Source organism: Dasypus novemcinctus, chromosome 11 (genome assembly GCF_030445035.2).
Source record: "Dasypus novemcinctus isolate mDasNov1 chromosome 11, mDasNov1.1.hap2, whole genome shotgun sequence".
Taxonomy (NCBI): domain Eukaryota; kingdom Metazoa; phylum Chordata; class Mammalia; order Cingulata; family Dasypodidae; genus Dasypus; species Dasypus novemcinctus.
In genome coordinates this window covers 14,309,588-14,326,647 of record NC_080683.1, presented here as the reverse complement: position 1 = coordinate 14,326,647, position 17,060 = coordinate 14,309,588, and the positions used below count along the sequence as shown (strand labels likewise).

At 50.9% G+C, this 17,060-nt stretch overlaps 1 protein-coding gene and 1 long non-coding RNA gene across 2 annotated transcripts; one reads left to right on the top strand and one right to left on the bottom strand.

Moving 5' to 3' along the window:
* Positions 1-5,045: 5,045 nt before the first annotated feature.
* Positions 5,046-8,945, bottom strand: LOC131280375 (uncharacterized). The gene is made up of 3 exons (XR_009187873.2): positions 8,775-8,945; positions 5,416-5,494; positions 5,046-5,114 (listed from the first exon to the last, which is right to left on the bottom strand). It is a non-coding gene; the product is annotated as an uncharacterized lncRNA (long non-coding RNA).
* A 170-nt stretch (positions 8,946-9,115) lies between these two features.
* Positions 9,116-16,825, top strand: CCND3 (cyclin D3). Its single transcript, XM_004462834.4, has 5 exons — positions 9,116-9,467; positions 10,325-10,540; positions 13,500-13,659; positions 14,216-14,352; positions 14,843-16,825. Exons 1-5 carry the CDS (start codon positions 9,270-9,272, stop codon positions 15,008-15,010), a joined length of 879 nt encoding a protein of 292 aa, XP_004462891.1. The 5' UTR covers positions 9,116-9,269; the 3' UTR covers positions 15,011-16,825.
* Positions 16,826-17,060: the final 235 nt, after the last annotated feature.

Here is a 17,060-nt window from a genome sequence, read left to right as displayed (position 1 = left end):
GATGACGCCACTTGGTCCAGGGTGGTGGCAGGGAAAATAGAGAAAAGGAGAGGATTGGGGATATATTTTGGATTTAGAACCAACCAGAAATGGGTAAGGGATTGGATGTGGGGGACCCGTAAGGAAAAGGGGGAACTGAGCTTGGACCAGGGAGGCATCAGTGGAGTTGATGAAAAGAGGTTAGATCCTGGAGTTATTCTGAAAGTAGACCCTCTATGATTTGCTGATAGATGGATATGGTTTTTGAGAGAGAGGAGTGAAGGACACCAAGTTTTTTGTCCTGCACAACTGGAAGGATGGAGTTGCCATTTTCTGAGATGGGGAAGCCCGTGAGAGGAGCAGGTCTGTTGTGGGTGGGGGGTGAAACTAGGATCTCAGTTTTGGAGAAGTTGAGTTTAAGATGCCTATCAGGGAAGCGGATGTGGCTCGAGCAACTGGGCTCCTCTCTACCAAATAGGAGGCCCAGGGTTCGATACCCAGGTGAAGGCAAGCTGGCCTGAGGGGCAAGCTGGCCCACGCAGAGCGCTGCCCCACACAGGAGTGCTGGCCCATGTGGAGAGCTGGCGCAGCAAGATGACACAACAAGAAGAGACACAGAAGAGATAATAAGAGACGTAGCAGATGTAGGGAGCTGAGGTGGTGCAAGAGAATGATCACCTCTCTCCCACTCCGGAAAGTCCCAGGATTGGTTCCCGGAGCTGCATAATGAGAATACGAGCAGACAGAGAAGAACACACAACAAATGGGCACAGAGAGCAGACAATGGAGGGAGGGAGGAGAAATAAATAAATAAATCTTAAAAAAAAAAAAAAAGATGCTTATCAGACATCCATGTGAAGTTGCTGAGAAGGCAACCTCCTGCATAACACAGAAACAGCCACCAGGTCACCTGACAGGCCAGGCCTGATTTTGTAGCATGGCCTAGACTGCTGTGTTGAGATTTTTAAGGCCTGTGCAGACTCAGTGGGAAAGAGTTTCCTTCCTGATCAGTAATTAAGCCTGTCTTGGGATCTGTTGAGGTAAGTAATGGTGAAATCTAGTGTGGCAAGAAAATATGAGGATTTCTATTTGAAGGTATTTTTGTCTTTTTAACATTCCTTAGTATGGTCTATAATGTATACAATATAGTAGATTAGTAGGTGGATATGGTTTATAAATTAAGTGTTCTATATATATTGTGAGAGTGTGCTGAAAGTTTTTACTGACAGGAATGGGTGAGCAAAAAATTTTGGAGATTACTGTTCTGAATATTGTACAAGTATGACAGATACTCAGAATTGTCACTCAGAATACCATAAGCCCTGAAATGTCTCCTGAATCCTTATAGAAAAAAAAATTATATTGTTTGGTTTAATGCTTGATTTTAAAAAAATAAAATATGCATTTAGATAGAGCATTGCTGTGATATTTTCTACCAAAAATATTTAATCTACATCTAGTCATGAGAAAACAATCAGACAAATTCAAATTGTGGCACATTGTATAAAACAAAAGCTTTCAAAAATAGCAATATTGGGAAGCAGACTTGGCTCAACGGATAGAGTGGCCGCCTACCACACGGGAGGTCCACGGTTCAAACCCAGGGCCTCCTGACCTGTGTGGTGAGCTGGGCCGCGCACAGTGCTGATGTGTGCAAGGAGTACTGTACCACACAGGAGTGTCCCCACATAGGGAGCCCCACGCACAAGGAGTGCGCCCCATAAGGAGAGCCTCTCTGCATGGAAAAAAGCTCAAGCCGCCCAGCAGTGCTGCCGCACACACGGAGAGCTGATGCAGCAAGATGACGCAACAAAAAGAGACACAGATTCTGGGTGCCGCTGACAAGAATACACGCGGACACAGAAGAACACACAGTGAATGGACACAGAGAACAGACAACTGGAGGGGTGGGGGGAAAGGGGAGAGAAATAAATGAAATTAAATCTTAAAAAAAAGTAGCAATATTATCTAAGACTTAAAAGTTCTCAGGAACTGTTCTAGATTAAGGGAGGTTAAAGATGAGGGAAACTATGGGAAACGGACTTTGGCCCAGTGGTTAGGGCGTCCGTCTACCACATGGGAGGTCCGCGGTTCAAGCCCCGGGCCTCCTTGACCCGTGTGGAGCTGGCCATGCACAGTGCTGATGCGCGCAAGGAGTGCCCTGCTACACAGGGGTGTCCCCTGCGTAGGGGAGCCCCACGCGCAAGGAGTGCACCCATAAGGAGAGCCGCCCAGCGGGAAGGAGGGAGCAGCCTGCCGAGTAATGGCGCCGCCCACACTTCCCATGCCGCTGACGACCACAGAAGCGGACAAAAGAAAACAAGACGCAGCAAAAAGACACAGAAAACAGACAACCGGGGGAGGGGAATTAATTAAATAAATAAATAAATCTTTTTAAAAAAAAAATGAGGGAAACTAAATGCAAATGTGATTCTCTTTTTTTTTTTTTTATTTCTCTTGCCTTCCCCCCCTGCCCCCAGTTGTCTGCTCTCTGTGTTCATTCACTGTGTGATCTTCTGTGTCCACTTGTATTCTTGTCAGCAGCACCCAGAATCTGTCTTGTTTTGTTGCGTCATCTTGCTGTGTCAGCTCTCCGTGTGTGCGGCGCCACTCCTGGGCAGGCTGCGCAGAGGCCCTAATCACTTGAACCACATCTGCTTCCCATCTGGCAAATCTTTTGCTTTAGAAAAGGTGATGAAGACAGAGTTCAAGCTGATGAAACAACTAGTTTACCAAAAGTGGTCTGATATGCTATTACTGGATTTCCTAGTTTTCTAAGAAATGGAAAAACCTCTATAAAATTACTATCTGTCCCCAAATTTTGACTCTGAAATATTTCAAACCTTCAGAGAAGCTGCAAGTACTACCATATGGGAGGACCCGGGTTTGATCCCTGGGGCCTCCTGGTGAAAAAGAAGAGAAAGCGTGCCTGTGCAGAAAGCCAGTGCCCATGTGACGAGCCGAGTGCACAGGCGGTGAGCTGAGTGCCCACACAGCGAGCCAAGTGCCCACGTGGGTGCCCATGTCGCGAGCCAAGATGCCCACATGGTGAGCCGAGTGCCTGCATGGCGAGCTGAGTGCCCGCACAAGTGCCTGCATGGAGAGCCGGTGCCTGCGTGGTGAGCCAGTGCCGGTGCAAGTGAGTCACGCAGCAAGATCACGATGCAACAAAAAGAGAGACGAAGAGGAGAGCCAAAGTGAAACGCAGCAGAAATCAGGTACTGAGATGGCTCAATTGACAGGGAACCTCTCTCCCCATCAGAGGTCTCCAGGATTGATTCCGGGTGAATCCTAGAGGAGAAAGACGAGAAAAGAAGACAAAAAGAGTAATAGATACAGAAGATCACATGGCAAATGGACACAGACAGCAAAACAGTAGGGTGGGGGAGGGGAAGAAAAATACAATACAATGAAAAAAGATTTCATAGATATTCTCCACCACAGTGGTAATCCCTGGGATTTTTTATTTTCCAGGTACCTTCATATCCATTGAATTACATTTATTGCCATGAACAGTCTTTATACATGAAGAAGTTTATGTTTTTAACTACCTGCCACACCTAACTTTTTGAAAGGGCTTACTGTGTGTCAGGCACACTTCTATGTATTTTACACAGATTAACCCATTTCATACAACCACCCTATGAGGGAGGTGCTATTACTATCTCTATTTTCAGAAAACGAAACCGAGGTCCAGAGAGGTAATGTAACTTGTCCAAGGTCACATAGCCAGTGAGGGTGGGGGTGGCAGAAAATGTGGCCCCGGGCCCCGCAGTGTTCGCCACCACCTGTCCCATGCATTTCACCGTGTGAGCTGGGTCATCTAGGTTGGCTGGCACTGCCATGCCAGGGGTAGGGCTTCTGCCACTCAATCGTTTGCTTTTCTCTAAGAGGTCCTGAGTGCATGTCCAGAGCAGACAGGGTACTCCCCAAGAGAAGGAATAATCATAATAGCAGAAACTACCTGTGCCAGGCCTGGGTGACATGTTTTCCCCAGACATTGCTTCGTATAGTCCTCAGCACATTTCTATGGGGCTCGGGCTAGTATCCTCATTGAACAGGAGAGAAGACCAAGAGTTTTCAGTACTTTCCTCAAAGTCCTGAGGTGTGGAGCCAGGCTTTGACCTGAAGCAGTCTGACTCCAGAACCTCGTCCACCCCCCTGTTCAGGGGACAACAGGGTCTCCCCTGAACCCCACCAGCCCTAAGGCTGGCTTGGTTCTACCTACCATCTCAATGGGTCTGAAGGTAACTGAGCCTCACCTCTGACTCATTCACCCTTTTGGTTCTCAGATGGGGACACTTCAGTGTGAAGAGGAGAGTGCGAGAAGGCCAAGGAGGAGGAAGACAGCATCGGGGGGGCCCCCTTGGGGCTTCTTATCTGGCCAGCAACATTCCATTCTCCTCTAACTTGACATTTCATTACCTTTTCCTAATTGAATGCACCTGGGAAGACACGCCTCAATTTACTGGCCCTGATCATTGCTTGGTCTTTTTCTTCTTTTAGGAAAAAAGGAAGAGGAGTCCTTATTCCTTTGGGGTGAAGGTAATTGGTAGACCTCCCAGGAGCTCCTCTGCCCTTGCCCTCGTCCATCTTCCCTGCCTTCTTGGAGGAAAGCCGGCTCCTTGGACTTTGGACTCCAGAATGAGAGCCCAACTCCAGGCATGGCAGCCCCGGCTAGGGTGTTGGGGCAAAGGTATCCCTCAAGAAGACTTGCTCTCCGGGAGCTCCCTCTCCCAGGTGTATGGACACACCCCACCTTCCAGGACTGGGCCGCCTCTTCGTGCCCCTCCGTCAGTTAATAACTCCGCAGTTAATAAATCAGCACACACGGAGGGACTAGCATGAGAGGCAGCCTCAGGAGGTGGCTAAGAGCATGGTTTCCGGAGGCAGGCTGCCTGGGTTGAATCCTGCCTGAGCCACCTCCTGGCTGCGTGATCTTGGGCAGCTTCCGTCGCCACTGTATTGGTCCCCTTTTCTTTAAGATGGGGGGCAGTAATAGTATACTTCTCCTAAGGCTGTTGTGAAGATGAGATGATTTACTGCGTTATCAGGTCTCTTCCGAGCCTGGAACATAGCAAGCACAACACGAAAGGCTGCTCTTCTCACTGGTGGCCACGGCACAGTGCTCGGTCCTGCAGAGGAGGCAGAAGCAATTAGCACACGGGGGAGTCAGAATAGCACTATAGTGGCTATGGTTTGGAGGAACTAAATCGGCCTCTAGTAAGTCACTTAATTCCATTATACCTCAGTTTTCCCACCTGAAAACAAACAACCCCAAGAGGGTTGTTGGGATGAGTGAAATGAGATGGTGGATTGCAAATGCCCAGTGCTTGGCACAAAGTTGCATCTCAATACATGTGGATTGTCTTCCCCTTTCCAGGAGTTTACCCTTTGGCTGGGAAGAGAAAACATATCCAGAACCAAGGCACTTACAGTGGGATCTGCAGGAGTCTGACAGCCAGAGGGTCTGTTCTGGGAAGGCTTCCTGGAGGAGGCGGGACCCCAGCTGCATCTGAAAGCATCAATAAATAGATTGAGTGGAGAGGATGCTTCAGGTGGAGAAAATGAAGTAACCAATGGTGGATTGAGGAGATGGGGAGGGCAATGAGAGGACCTGCCCTGTTATGATCTCTCCCCCTTGCCTTGTTTTTAACAGTCTGCAGAGGAATTCGGCTTCTCTTTCTTTTTTCCCACATCATTGTCTAACTGGAGTTTCTCTCCTATCTTACTTCCATCCCTCTTGCTGTAGTTGAAGGCCTCTAGAAATGGAGGGCAGTGAATATTTGAAACTGAAGGCGCTTTTGGCGTCTTCCTTAGCAATTTGTGCCTCATATCGGGGTAAAGACCAGATGAGGTTCCTTAGACAAAAGCAGCAGGAATTCTGAGGGTTAATTCCCAGTGGAAGTCTGACTGTGAAGGATCCAAATAAGGCATCATCTAAAATGCAAGACTCAAGCCTGGGGATGATTATAACAGGGAGATGAGTGAGATGAAGAGCATGTAAATTAGTGCCATGGGATACACTGGCTAATCTTTTGAAAAAAATAAAGCTAGAGTTCCAGTTAATATGATACACTGGGGAAGTGGACTTGGCCCAGTGGTTAGGGCGTCCGCCTACCACATGGGAGGTCCGCGGTTCAAACCCCGGGCCTCCTTGACCCGTGTGGAGCTGGCCCATGCGCAGTGCTGATGCGCGCAAGGAGTGCCCTGCCATGCAGGGGTGTCCCCCGGGTAAGGGAGCCCCACATGCAGGGAGCGTGCCCCATAAGGAGAGCCTCCCAGCACAAAAGAAAGTGCGGCCTGCCCAGGAATGGCACCACACACATGGAGAGCTGATGCAGCAAAAAGAAACACAGATTCCCGGTGCCACTAATAAGGATAGAAGCAGTCACAGAAGAACACACAGCGAATGGACACAGAGAGCAGACAACTGGGAGGGGGGAAGGGAAGAGAAATAAACAAACAAACAAACAAATAAACCTTAAAAAAAAATAAAAGATACACTGAATAAGTAAAGAGTTACATGTTTAAAAGAAAAACTTCTTTTGTATGTACTTCTGAAAATGCAGAATATGGAGCCTCATCCCAGACTTGAAGAGAGGTCTGGAGAGGAGTCCAGGAATCTCCTTTTTCAATAAGCACCCTTGTTGATTTAAAAAAAAAATCCTCTATAAATATCCCTTACATTTTCTTCTAGTACTTATATATTTTAGGGTGGGGAATGCAGAATTCAAAGGCAGACATCATTAAGGAAAGGTTTAAAGAGCAGAAATAAAAACCTCTTTGCTAAAAAAAAGAAATCCACCGTGAACTAAAAGTGAATGGCGATGAACTAAAAAAATTTGCAAGACATATGATAAAGAAAAAAATATGACAAAGGGTTAATACTGTTAAAATGTAATCAGAGTTTATAAATCAATAAGGAAACAACAAATATCCCTATAAAAGAATGAGCAGAGGACATGAATATGTAATTAATTTCCATAAGTCTAATAATATCAAAATATATTTATTATTACTAATAAACTGCTCTTCCACTTGGCAAAGATATTTTACAGACACCCAGGCATACCTCGTTTTATTGTTCTTCGTATATGTCGTGTTTTTTACAAATGGAAGGTTTGTGGCAACTTTGCCTCGAGCAAGTCTATCGGTGTCATTTTTCCCAACAGCACGTGCTCACCTCATGTCTGTCACGTTTTAATTAAAGTATGTATGTAGTGTTTTTTAGACATAATGCTATTGCACACTAAATAGACTATAGTTTAATGTAAACATAACTTTTATATGCTCTGGAAAAACAAAACATGAGTGTGACTTGCTTTATTGTGATATTCGCCTTATAGTGGTGGTCTGGAATTGAACCCGAAATATATCGGAGGCACGCCTGTATCTAGTGTTAGTGGGAGTGGACTGGTTCACGCTTCAGGAGGGAAATTTGGTAATCTTTAAGAATTGTATCAAAAGCCTTAACATGTTTCATAACCTTAGATTGAGAAATGCCACTTCTAGAGATTAATCCACTTCTAGAAATAATCATGAGTGTGCACAAAGACATTACTGCAGAAATGTTTTACAGTACTTTCTTTTCCTAATAGGGAAGAACTAGAAACACCCTAAATTTCCAACAATACACATATCCATTTGACAAAATACATTATGATTCATTCACCCAATGGAATTCTATGTAGTTCTTAAAAATGGTGTTTTATGATATTTACTGACATGGAAAAGTGTTAACGGTTTATTTTAAATGAAAAAAGTAGCTTACAAAGCAGTTTGTGATGATCCCATTTTTACAAATATGTGTGCGTTTATTCCTAGAACAAAGATTAGAAAAATAAACAGACATTTTAAAGGATTATCTCCGGATGGTGAAATTACAAGTGATTATTATTTTCCCTTTTTTTGTGTGGCTAATCAGTATTTTCTAAGTTTTCTACAATGCAAATGAATATTTCCATGACATGAAAAATAGAATTTATTATATAAAAAAAATTATTCATAGAGAAAATGCTTTGCACTGAACTTACTTCCTCTACAGTGTCATTTCTCTAATAACTCACTTTGCTGGTGTCTCCTAAGTGATGAGGGTCCCCAGGAAAGGCAGGGATCCCCAAAGACTTCTCTCATGTGGAGCATTATGGGGGGACTGTGGTCTTGGACCTGTGGAATCCGGCTTTGGAGAAAACAACAAAGTAACCCGAAGTTTGGGAGGTGGAGAAGAAATGGCAACTGGCAGGTTTTATAGAGTCTGAACAAGAAACTCCCTCCGTGAGGATCTATTTCCTCTGCCCACGTTTTCACCAAAAGAGAAACTAAGACCGACTTTAAGGGCTTGTCCAAGGCTACTCAGCCAACTTAATGCCAAGGTGAGGCCTTGAACCGAGGCCTTTCCACCCTGTTGTATTTTTATAATGAGCTGATTTAGACCAGGCTTCTCACACTTTCTTGGGTACAGGAATCACCTGGGGATTTTGTTAAAATGCAGATTCTGAGTCAGCAGATCAGGGGTGGGGCCTGAGAGTCTGCATTTTAACCAGCCCCCAGGTCATGCTGGTGCTTCTGGTCTGGGGTCCACAGTTTTGAGTAGCAGTGGTGTTGAGCATAGATTCTGGAGCCAGAGGGCTGGCTTTCCAGTTCCAGCTCTGTCACGGGCTGTTCGACTTTAATACCCGCCCTGTGCCTCAGTTTCCTCGTCTATAAGTATACTACCTGACAGAGTTTTCGTGAGCATTTAATAAGATGTTACATGTTAAGTGCTTACAACCGCATTCGGTAAGAACTATTACCTGTTCTAGTTCCTAGAGCACGCAGCCGGTGAAGGTAGGGTAAGATGAATGAATACAGGAATGAATGAGCAACCTTTGGAGATCAAGTTCTCTCCTTGACGATTAGAGTCTGAGAAGCAAAAACGAGAAGGCCCCGTTAAGGGGAAGAGGCCCACCTCCCAGAAAGTTCTCTCCCCGGGGTGGTCCGGAGGGCCTGGGGCGCCCGGAAGTCCTTGCCGCCGGGGCAGGGGGCGGGGGAGCCGGCCCGGCGCTCGCGTCGGGGGCGCGGGCGGCCCCGCCTCCTGGGGCGTCGCGGCGGAGGAGCATTCCACGGTTGCTACATCGTCGCGAGGGGCGGGGCGCCTGTCAGGGAAGCGGCGCGCGCGCGGGCGGGCGGCGCGCGGGCTGGGGCTCCGCCGCTCAGTGCCAGCGCCAGCGCCAGACCCGCGCCCCACGCTCTCCCGGCCGCCGCCCGCGTTCTGGCTCGCGAGCACCCTGCCCGTGTGCTGCCCGAGAATGGAGCTGCTGTGCTGCGAGGGCACCCGGCACGCGCCCCGGGCCGGGCCGGACCCGCGGCTGCTGGGGGACCAGCGTGTCCTGCAGAGCTTGCTCCGCCTGGAGGAGCGCTACGTGCCCCGCGCCTCCTACTTCCAGTGCGTGCAGAGGGAGATCAAGCCGCACATGCGGAAGATGCTGGCATACTGGATGCTGGAGGTACCTCCCGGGCAGGCCTCCCCCTCCCCCGCACCCTCGGCTCCCGGCGTCCCGGGGGCCGCCCTGGTGGGGTCTCTCGGTCACAACCACAATCGGGAAGATGCTTCGGCGGCCCAGACCTCTGGGGCCTGGCCTTCCACTCCGGCACCCTAGCCGGCCACCTACGTGGTGTTCCCTTCCCTTCCCCAGCCATGATCGATTCCTGCCGACGACTTCCCCAACCCTCGTCTCTTCGGGCCCGGAGGGCGGGATAAGGGCCATCCGCTCCCCTCCGGCTCTTCTCTCGGTGTCTCCTTCCCTCCCCCGCTCGGTCTCCTCGGGAGAGCGAGTCTGGAAAACTCTGGACTCGTCCGCCCCCGCCCCGGCGCGGGTTCCTGTGTCTTGTCGCGGGGTTCTGGCGGGCAAGGCGGTGGGGGTGGCGCGCGCACTGTTCCGGCCGACAGGGAAACGAAAAGTGCGGGAGACAGCGGCAGGAGTCTCCTCCCTTCCTTTGGGTGTGTGCCGTGGGTGATGGTAATTGGGGGAAGGTCCCAGCTCTCCGGCGACCGTGGGTGCCTCTTCCGTTCTCTCTCGCTGTGGGGGAGGGGAACCTCGGGTCGGAGTCTTAGGAAAGGGACCCACTGAAAGAAGGGCTCCTCCGGCCTCCCCCTCCGGGAGGGGGGAGGAGGCCACGCAGAGGAAATGAGGAGCGACGCCTTGGGGAGGATGCAGCCTCCTCTGTATTGCTCCCGGTGATCACTGTACAGACCTTACCCCCTCCCAGTTTTGCTCCCCATTCACCCCCCCGCGCCCCTCCCCCATAGCGCAGCTGCCTTTCTTCACCCCTGCCCTCGTAGTGACTGTGCGCCCTCCCCCAGGTGTGTGAGGAGCAGCGCTGCGAGGAGGAAGTCTTCCCCCTGGCCATGAACTACCTGGATCGCTACCTGTCCTGCGTCCCCACCTGTAAGGCGCAGTTGCAGCTCCTGGGTGCGGTTTGCATGCTGCTGGCCTCCAAGCTGCGTGAGACCACGCCCCTAACCATCGAAAAATTGTGCATCTACACCGACCACTCCGTCTCACCCCGCCAGCTGCGGGTGGGTACCCTCCCCGCCCTCCCCTTCTCCCACTACTTTCCCACTTACCAGTGAGAGGAGAGCAAAAGACCTGAGGCTTTTAGCCCTCCAGGGAGTAAAACCTTTGAGGCGAGGCTAGTTTTGGGAAGAACTCCCGGTGGCAAAGAGAGATGGGGCAGTGGATGGTGGTCAGGGTATCCTCAGCCGGGGCTTGGGCTGCCACCAGGAACCAGCCCCCTCCTCCCGACCTCCAGGGGGCGCCACTCTTCTCTGGTCTTCCCCCTAGTAGGGTGAGTAAAACTGCCTGTCTTCAGACTGCAGTACTTCACCTCTGGGTGTAGGCACCAGCAGTTGTTTATTGGCCGCAGAAGGGTGTGCTTGCTTGCGCACCCCCTCTGGAGTAGGGGGGCGGAATGTGCTCCGTGTGGGGGAGGGGCCGCTTGGTCGAGTCTTTATCGGGGTGTGGACTTTGATAAAAAAGCCTCCCAGAGCAGATTAAAGCCAGACCCTGATTGCTCCGGGAGTATGGGTCAAGGTGCTTCATCCCACCTTCTTTCCTTCCCCTTCAATCCCAGAAAATGACGACAGCTCCTTGCTGACCCTCCATTCTCTGTCCTCATTCTGAGGAACTTGAGCAGCTGCTCTGAGCCTGGTAGAAACATCTCCCCCTTTCTCCCTTAGCCAGAGGCCTGGGCTGAGGGACAGACAGGGAGGCGAGCTGCAGCTGCTTCCGATGTGATAATGATGCCCCCTCCCGGGCCCACCCACTCTGACCAAGGTCTTTCATAACCCTGTGGGGAGCTGCTGTCACCCCTGTGGTTTGGGAAGTGGCTCCCTGGGCCTCTTGCTGATAAATGGGGTTGCACGCCTCCAGAGACTGGGCAGGAGAGTCACCCAGTTCTTTTTCCCTGCTGAGCCTGGGGGCGGGGGGGAGGTCGGGGAGCTGCTTGAATCTGGAAGAGGTTATTTAGGGTGTATAGATCATTTCCTGGGGGCTCGGTGGAGAGGGGGGGTGAGCTGGCACCTTCTTCCACCTGGCTCTATGACTGGCCAAGTCTTCTGACCCTGAGAGAAGTCTCTGGGCCCCATCTCCCGGGGAGGAGGGCAGCCTGCAGGCCGCTGTGATTGGCTGGCTGGGAAGCCAGGGTACTGGGGCCTCTGACTGCTGTGAATCGAGGAACAGGATTCCTCTTCCTGCCAAGTAGTTCTCAGAGATGGGAGTAGGAGGCCAGAGTCGGGAATCCGGGAGGCCCCACTGCTCTTTGTGATGAATCTGGTCGTTTTTGGCAAGTCTGAAGGTGGCGCTGGTTTCTAGGGTCAGCAAGCAAGATGTTTTGGAGGGGTTTGGGCTGGAAGGTAGAAGAGGAGTTCCCTTTTGTGAAAAGACTGGGATGATACGTGTCTTTGTGTGAGGGAAGTTTTTCAGAATAGGCAGAAGCACTTCTGCCTCATTCCCTCTGGCTGAGCTGGGAGTGGAGTGTGCAGATGACTTCCTAGAAGGTTAGACTTGGAAGGGACCTCGGGGAATTCCAGGCAGTCCAAATCCTTGTGCAGCAGAAAAGGTGGAGGCCCAAAGAAGGAAGTATCCTGCCTGAGCATTGCACTGAAGCAGATGCGTTTGGACTATGGGTCTTCTAGCTATGCCAGGTTGCCTTTGAAGGCCAGGGATATGATAGAAGCTGCCAGCCACTGCTGCTAAGTGCTCACAGGGGTATTTCTTTGCCAAGCTAGGATTGGGATCTTCAGGGCTTGCCTCTGCTTCAGGGCAGGGTGTCCGCCCTCCTTCACCCAGGACCCCTAAGGTGCCCCACTCGGCGTTGCCTTCCAGATGTTTCCTTGGAGGCTGGATGCTTCCTGTTCATTCCTGGGTTAGGAGTTTGGCCACTGAGACAAGACCTCTTACCTTCCTTGCTCAGCTTCTCGCTCAAGGGCAAGCTGTTCACTGTGGGCCCTGTGAGGGGTTTGGGACTGATTTGGGAGGATGACCTCTAGGCTTGGGCCAAGAGGCGAACAGCTGTGGCTGGGGGCCTGGAGGAGGTTGGGTGGGGTTGCCAGTTCTGCTCAGTAAGGAGTCAAGCCCACGAGTTCCTTCCTGAGATAAAACAGTGAAGAAATCCTCATGTGTGCAACTCGGAAATGAGGCCAGGGCTGGGAACCCCAGACAAGTGGATTGGGGTGGGGCTCCCAGCCTCTGTCCAGGACTAAGCCACGATCTATAGGCTTGAGCAGGTGGGGATGGAGGTTGGTCCCTCCGGGATCATCCCGACCCTCCTGTCTGGCTTGGCCTCTACCTCTCCTGAGACTCAACTGACAGTGAGCACTCTCTGGGTTCCTATTCAAGGGGGCAGGGTACTATACCCCAGGACCCACCCCCAATGTCCCACCAAAGGGATGTGGGTTGGGTTGGGCAACCTTCCCTTTGAGGAACTTCAGGAGAGGCTGAGTGGCTCTGTCACAGGAGATGTGGTCTCATGCCCATCCCGTTTCTTCAAGAGGGTATGGACTCAGCTGGGATGCAGAGTTGGGAGAGGGGCTACCAGTGCTCTCCCCTTTCATGAATCTTTGGGGTTATGGAGTCTTTCCGTTTTATCCCAGAGGATCCTCAAGTCCATAATGATGCTATTGCTGCAGGCTTGTCTTTCAGCCCTCTTGTAGAAGTGCTTGGAGCCCTGAATGAAATCTGGAGAAGGCATGGATGATTAGTTTCCTGCCACCCCCCAAGAGATAACCAAACATGATTAAGAGAGATTATCCATGTGCAGCCCTTAAGTGCTGACACCTAGTAAATGACCCGTAGATGCCTAAAGCTCCTCCCTGTCCTGAACGCCCCCCCTGCAGTACCAGTCCCTAAGCCCGGAAACAGAACTGCTGGGGTCCTGAGCTTCAAGTTTGCTGGGCTTCCTTCCCTGTGAGACTTGGGCTTTAGTGCCTCTGCTTCCCTGCTTTGGCCACTGACCTTACCCTCTCCTCCAAACCCCAGGACTGGGAGGTGCTGGTCCTGGGGAAGCTCAAGTGGGACCTGGCTGCTGTGATTGCCCATGATTTCCTGGCCCTGATTCTGCACCGGCTCTCTCTGCCCCATGAGCGGCAGGCCTTGGTCAAAAAGCATGCCCAGACCTTCTTGGCCCTCTGTGCTACAGGTAAGACCCCTGCGTCGGTTTCTGCCAAATCAAAAAATCAGAAGACTTGGAAGGGTGAAATAACTAGGAAATTCCAGTTTATATACCTCTCAAAATTGATTTGGGAAAATTATATCCTCGATGAACCCCAGACTCAGTAGGGAAAAGCAGCAGAACATAATCAGAGCCATATAGGATCTCATGTAAATGGGGAGACCGAGGGCTTACGAAGGGACTGTGTCTCGCCCCAGGTCTCAGCGAGGTGGGAGCGGAACCCAGGTTCCTCGACCCTAGCTAGTTGTGTTTCTACACCAGGGAGGATCTCAGTCCCTGAGCCCTGGCCGGTAACCTGTGGGCGGCCCTGGACTAAGGAAGGATGGCACTGAGGCTGAGCTCTAGGAAAGAGGCCCTTTCCTGCCTTCCTCCCTTGCTGATGTCTTACAACACCCCCTGCTGGGCTTTTCCAATATGTTCCCACTCTGTCCATGCTGCTTGGCACTTTCTGGAGAATAGGAAATCTATGTTTGCGGTTGTACTTGAAGTTCTTATCTCATGGTTCCTTCTTACTCTTTCCAAGATTATACCTTTGCTATGTACCCACCGTCCATGATCGCAACAGGCAGCATCGGGGCTGCGGTGCAAGGCCTGGGTGCCTGCTCCATATCTGGAGACGAACTCACGGAGCTGCTGGCAGGGATCACGGGCACTGAAGTGGTGAGTGCTGGGGGCGCTGGGTGGCAGCTGGTCCACTAGTGTACGGGCGCTATACCCGCAGTCTCCAGCAGAGGGGGCATCCACCACCAGCCGTACTTGACTCCTGGTTTCAGGCCCCCAAAGCATGGGGCTTGTGTGGCTTTTTATCTCCTGCCTCACTCTGAAGACGACCTCGTGTGTTGGGTGGGGTTAAGGGCACTGTTCCTGGATGCTCTTTCTTTGCCAAGTGGTTTGTTGGAATGGGGGTGGGGGACTCGGTGTCGGATGCAGCGCTGCTCTCACACCCTCTTGCCACATCCTCTTGCCAGTTTCTGAGAATTGAAGGTCGATCTTTGGGGTTGGGCTGTGGCCTAACCTCCCCAAACTTCCCTGTGCACTGGAAGGTGTCCGTCCCCTGCACCTGCTGTCAGACACTCATTCCGGGGGAGGGGAGGGAAGTGGCCCTTCCTCTGTTCCACCCAGCTGGTCCCTCACTGTTCCATGTTCCCAGGACTGCCTGCGGGCTTGCCAGGAGCAGATTGAAGCTGCACTCAGAGAGAGTCTCAGGGAAGCCGCCCAGACCAGCTCCAGTCCAGTGCCCAAAGCCCCCAGGGGCTCCAGCAGCCAGGGGCCCAGCCAGACCAGCACTCCCACAGATGTCACAGCTATCCACCTGTAGCCCTGGAAAGGGCCCCTCAAGTGGCCACCAAGAGCAGAGGAGGGGACACCGCCTCCCACCCCCACCTCTGCCCTCCAGGAATGAACCACGCCACCCATGTCTGAAGCCTGAGCGGGCTCCTATTTGCCCCTTGCAAAGCCGAAGGGGCCAGGTCCTGCCCATCCCTGCATTGTGCATTAAGGGGCCAGACCAGCTGCATTTGGGTGGTAAGTCAGGCCCCCCCACCCCCACCCCTGCCTCTGACCAGCTCCTTCTCTCACTAGCTAGGGGTGGTCCAGGCTGGTCAAGGACAAAATTGAAGTAGATAAAATATATATACCAGCATTCCTTTTTGAGGCTCCTCTCTGGGGTTCTCAAGTTCTCAACTGCCACAATGCCTCAGTGCCTTTCAAAGGTGTTGCCCCTTCTAGGGTTATTGCATTTGGATGGGGGTCCTTCTAAAGATGAAATTTCAGACACTCTGATAGATACATGGAGGGGAAGTAGTCTGGATGGCTCCTCTCACCACACTTTGGAAGCACCTGCATAAGCTGTGCTCACAGCTGCTCCTAGAGGGGCCAGAACCAACGAATTCCTCCTTGCTTTGCTTCTGCTCAGCTTCTCCTGTGTAATAGAGGGGTCAGTGCTGAAGGAAGAGGTTAATTTATTAATTTGCTTGTATACAACTGTAAGAGGGTGTGGTGGGGCCAGTGTACCCTACAAGTGGTGGTAACCCTGGTGGTTGCTCTATCCCCTCCCATCTGCTACTTGCTAGAGAATCTTTGTGGCCAAGGAGCTGCTACAGCCTGGGGTGGGGCCATGCCGTCCTCCTCTCCCACTGGCCCTCTGCTCCTCCCGTGGGGATGAAGCAGGGATGCCCTGGAGGTGACTGAGCCCACTGTCTTGGAGAGGGAGGCAAGCCCTGTTGACACAGGTCTTTCCTATGGCCAAAAGGTCCAGGCTGGTGGCCAGGACCATCACGTTACCTTAATAAAGATTCTGGAAAAAAACTGGCCTTGGCTTCTTGGATTGGGTAGTGAGTGGTGTGTGCAAAGGCCCATTTCTGGCATGGATTGAGATAAAGGACTTAAGCTGGGATCAGCTAGCTCTTTTCTAAAGGGCCAGGTTGTAGGCACTGTGGGCTATATGGTCTCTGACCCAAATCGTCAGTTCTGCTGTAATGAGACAGGTGTTCCAGAACAATCACTGCACTATGCACAGTCATGGAATCTGAATAGGGCTTAAGGGAAAAATGCGGCTGGAGGCACAACACTCAAGATTGTAGTGACTTTTCTTAAAAAATGGAAACTAAATTAGAGGTAGCAATTTTACACATATCAAATGGTTAAGAAAGCACAACTACTGCACTATATATGGCTCATTATCTTGGCAGATACTGGAGGTTTGCTTGCAGATGTGGGAAGGGTTGCAGCTTGTGAATTACTGTGACAAGGTAGAAGTGTGATCTGAAATCAGAAAGTTTCAATACTAGATGTGGTCAGGTGTGGCTCCCAGTGTGTGCCATGAGCTGAGATGGCTGGGGAATGTTCAAGGTGTTTCGTGCATTTTGCTCAGTCCAACTGGATGCAGTTTTCTGTGTTCACCTAGTGTTTCTCAAGGACAAAACTGCACATTATCAAACATGGAATTTGTGTTATAACCAAATTGTTGCCAAATAAAAGAATCAGGTTGGGAAAAAATTCACGTTTTCAAATGGAAGTAGCAAGGATTATAACAGGATTGTGCTCAGTTCTACCAGCTGGAGTCTGAAAGCAGCCATAAGTAAGAATGGGTGTGGCTGTCTTCTAATAAACTTTCATTTATGGATGCTGAATACTCACTGACCTTTCTTGTCCCCTGCTTCTCTACTTTCCTTGAGGAGGGGATTTCTGCTGTAGCCCTTTCATCCATAGCTGAGACCTGACAGCTCTCAGAACTACCCTCGCCAGGTTGCAGGCCAGGTAGCCAGTGTTAGGTAGACAGCTTGCCCTCTGGGCATGAACAGGGTGGGTACAGCCTACAGAAACCAACAGAGAACAAACAGCCTTCTAGTAAACCGGGTAAGGCTCCA

What these genes read in the sequence shown, in the direction of transcription:
- CCND3 (XM_004462834.4), top strand. Translation starts at nt 9,270, where the DNA reads ATGGAGCTGCTGTGCTGCGAGGGCACCCGGCACGCGCCCCGGGCCGGG. An exon ending in CTTGGCCCTCTGTGCTACAG is followed by an intron (nt 13,660 to 14,215) that starts GTAAGACCCCTG and finishes ACTCTTTCCAAG; the next exon opens with ATTATACCTTTGCTATGTAC. An exon ending in GGATCACGGGCACTGAAGTG is followed by an intron (nt 14,353 to 14,842) that starts GTGAGTGCTGGG and finishes CCATGTTCCCAG; the next exon opens with GACTGCCTGCGGGCTTGCCA.